The sequence below is a fragment of the Silene latifolia genome, chromosome 7 (genome assembly GCF_048544455.1).
Source record: "Silene latifolia isolate original U9 population chromosome 7, ASM4854445v1, whole genome shotgun sequence".
In the NCBI taxonomy this organism is placed as follows: domain Eukaryota; kingdom Viridiplantae; phylum Streptophyta; class Magnoliopsida; order Caryophyllales; family Caryophyllaceae; genus Silene; species Silene latifolia.
Window position 1 is genome coordinate 119,182,898 of NC_133532.1, and position 3,557 is coordinate 119,186,454.

General features: G+C 38.6%; 1 protein-coding gene across 1 annotated transcript; it reads left to right on the top strand.

Annotated features, from left to right (window-relative positions):
• The first annotated feature begins 1,326 nt into the window (after positions 1–1,326).
• Positions 1,327–3,109, top strand: LOC141592736 (UDP-glycosyltransferase 91C1-like). The gene is given in 2 exon segments (XM_074413526.1): positions 1,327–1,750; positions 1,752–3,109. Coding segments are annotated over 2 exon segments (1,386 nt in total). The 5' UTR covers positions 1,327–1,547; the 3' UTR covers positions 2,935–3,109.
• The last annotated feature ends 448 nt before the right edge of the window (positions 3,110–3,557 follow it).

Sequence of the window (3,557 nt, forward strand, 5' to 3'; positions counted from 1 at the left end):
AAGAGGCCACGGGTGCGAGTCACGAGGAGGGGAAAGGCACAATTGGGCACATTAGTTCATCATGGGGGTACTTGGTTCCCTTCCTTTGACCATGTTCTTCCTTAAAAACTTATTTACAAACTCAATGCAAAAAGAAAGAAATGCAACAAGTATTTACATGTGAACTTATGCATGCGGAAATTTAAACAAACATGAAATGAAACGTGCAACAAATTGGCTAAACCTAGCAGCACATCAACACCAAAATTCCAAACGGTCTCCCAAGGAGACACCTAAAGCAACAAAATTCCCATTCTCCTTCAAAATATCCAAGATACCAAAAAGAAAGAATAGTAAAAGGAGCAAGAGATAGGAGGGATTATACCAAACGGTCTTCTAGCTCCTTTTTGCCTCAAGTGGTCAATGTGCCATGCCAAAGGTTAGACAAAACATATATATACAATGTAAATTTTTTGAATTTTTCAGAAATTTTTCAATTTTTAGGCATTTTCTCTAATTTATAAACATTTACAATTATAAACAAATATTCACAAGAGTGGATATTTCCCTCCCCACACTTGAAATGTACATTGTCCTCAATGGACAAAAGCATAGGGAGTGAATAAGAAAAAGGAAGGAACATATTTTTTTGGTTTTTTGAAATTTTCAAAGGTAAAATAACATATGTTTGTGATTTTTGTTATAAGAACTCCCTCCTCACACTTATTTATTTACATTATTTCCAAATTGAAATAAATGTGTGGAGGGAATTCAAATTAAAAGACATGTTTTTGCTCTTTTTTTTTTAGGCCCTCCCCACACTTATTTATAGACATGGGAGGGAAATTTAGTGAAATAAAATAACATGTTTTTGGTGGTTTTTGTCTTTTTTCATTTTTTAGTTGGTTTTTATTTTATTTTGAAAATGCAATGCATGCTCTATTCTACATGCAAAATTGAAATGACAATGCAAATTATGCTAAGTGAATGCAATTACTAAATGTGACGATATATTACAAAATTGAAATCTAATGCAATCCTATATGATGCAACTAAATGAATTATCAACTAAATGCATGCGAAAAATTTAAACATGAATGAGAAATTTGGATAAAAGGGAGAGATCATACTTGTCATTTGGCTGTAAATCCAAAAATTAAATGTCATCCTCTGGCTGACATAAAGACAGGACTTCATTTGGACCAACGAAATAAACAAAGATATCATCATATGCCATTTCCTGCTTCCTATGACCTGCAATTTGCAATAAACAACAATGAGTATTCCGTATAAGACTACGACATCCAAGATTGAATATACAAGTAGCCAAAGGCGACTTTGCTTTCATTCATATCGTCCCCGATTATTCCCTTAACGGTCTCCTTATTTGAGTATCTTAGTCATTTCTTTACGTTTCTGTTTTAACTTTTCAGACTCAAAAGTTGACAATAACCATTCCCAATTACAAATTGCTTTTTCACTTTTTTTAAAGCATATCCACTCTCATATAATTGATTCATTGAAACTCATCATTTCCCCCCAATCTCGATACCCGAACCTTCCAAACAATGAAAAGTAACAAGTCTCTCAAGGTGGTAATGTTACCATGGTTAGCCATGGGTCACCTAACACCATTCCTAGAGCTCTCAAAGTCCTTAGCCAAAAACGGTCTACAAGTATATTTCGTAACAACCCCGAACAACATCGCTAGACTCCCTAAACTCCCACCAAACTTAGCATCTTCCATAACCTTAGTAAGCATCCCTTTACCTTGTCCCCGACCAAGCCGAGTCTTCCATGGACGTACCAAGCATAATCCAACCTTTACTTAAAATGCGATTTGACTTACTCGAACCACCCGTCTCAGCCTTCCTAGAAGAGGTCCAACCTGATTGGATCCTATACGATTTTACTTCGTATTGGATCCCGTCTATGGCAGCTAAGATGGGTGTCTCGTGTGCGTACGTGGCATTGTTTAATGCTGCTTCGCTATCGTTCATAGGACCTCCGTCTGCATTGTTGGGAAATGTTCGCTCGTCGCTAGACGATTATACGGTTGTGCCTAGTTGGATTCCTTTTGAGTCTGATATCGCTTATCGACCGTATGAGGTTGTCAAGTTTGAACATTCGGTAGATGCAAGGATAGCTACCTCGGATACGGTCCGGTTTGGTAACTCTATAGCGGGATGTGATTTTGTCGGGATTCGAAGCTCGCCGGAATTCGAACCGATATGGATTAATCTTCTTGAGAAATTATATGGGAAAATTGTTCTTCCAATTGGGTTTCTTTTCCCGGTTAGTAATGATGATAATGAAGATTTAAATTGTGATAATTGGGCTTTTTTAAAGGAGTGGTTGGACCGGCATGAACCGGGTTCGGTTTTATATGTTGCATTTGGGAGTGAGTCTAGTTTGACCCAAGAGGAAGTGTATGAATTGGGCCTTGGATTGGAGCATTCGGGTGTGCCGTTTGTTTTAATACTCCGGGACCCACTTGGGTCCGATAAAAATGTAATGGATATGCTACCAGAAGGGTTTGTGGACCGGGTATTGGGTCGAGGATTAGTCCATCGAGGTTGGGCCCCACAAGTGAAGATTCTAAGGCACCCGGCGATTAGAGGGTTTTTGAGTCATTGCGGGTGGAACTCGGTGATAGAGGGACTTGGACTAGGTAGGGTGTTGGTGTTGCTACCTGTGATGAATGATCAAGGGCTCGTTGCGAGGTTGTTGGTCGGTCAAGGACTCGGGGTCGAGATCAAGCGTGATGAGAAAGATGGGACATTGAGATCGGAGAGTGTGGTTACGGCCGTGAGGTTAGCAATGGTTGATAAAGAGGGGGAAGAAGTGAGGATTAAGTGTAGGAATATGGCAAGTGTTTTTGGGGATAATAAGTTAAATGATGGGTATATTGAGGCTTTTGTGTCTTATCTTGAAGAAAATAAAAAATCAAAGTAGATGAGGTGTGAATATAATGAATCTACTGGCTGGTTTATATCTAGGGACTCGGAGTTGTCGGAGCTGGAGAACTAATAATACGAATATTATGTACCCTGTATTAGAATACCTCTCAAAGTTTAGACACGTTGAAAATTCTTCAAGATTCGTCTATCTTAAAAAGTCACTTGCATTATACGTCCGAGCATATTGTGTTACTACTCAATGAATTGATTAATGACCTCATGTATCATGTATTTGCGTATTACAGTGAGCGTGTATATTCAAACTAATAGCCTCTATCTATTTTCGAGGGCTTGTGTAAGGCTCGACTCACTTTACCCGTCGTAGGTTCGTAGCTAATATATGAAAGTGCCTGAGAGATCAGGATCTCTTTGAAGATACGACTGTATACAAATTATATTATAGTCGTATCTTCAAAGAGGTCCTTCTGGACGACTACCGTTGAATTATGTTGAACTCATGTTAACCATGCATAACACGAGTGCTTAAACAAGGGGTTGCCTGCCTTTTTTCTGAAGAAAGATTACTTTAAAATGGATCATGATATGTTGTCTGTCTGGGGTCTAGACCCCAAAATTATGCTGCACAAGTCCAGTGATTGCCTATAAGGGCTATAACAA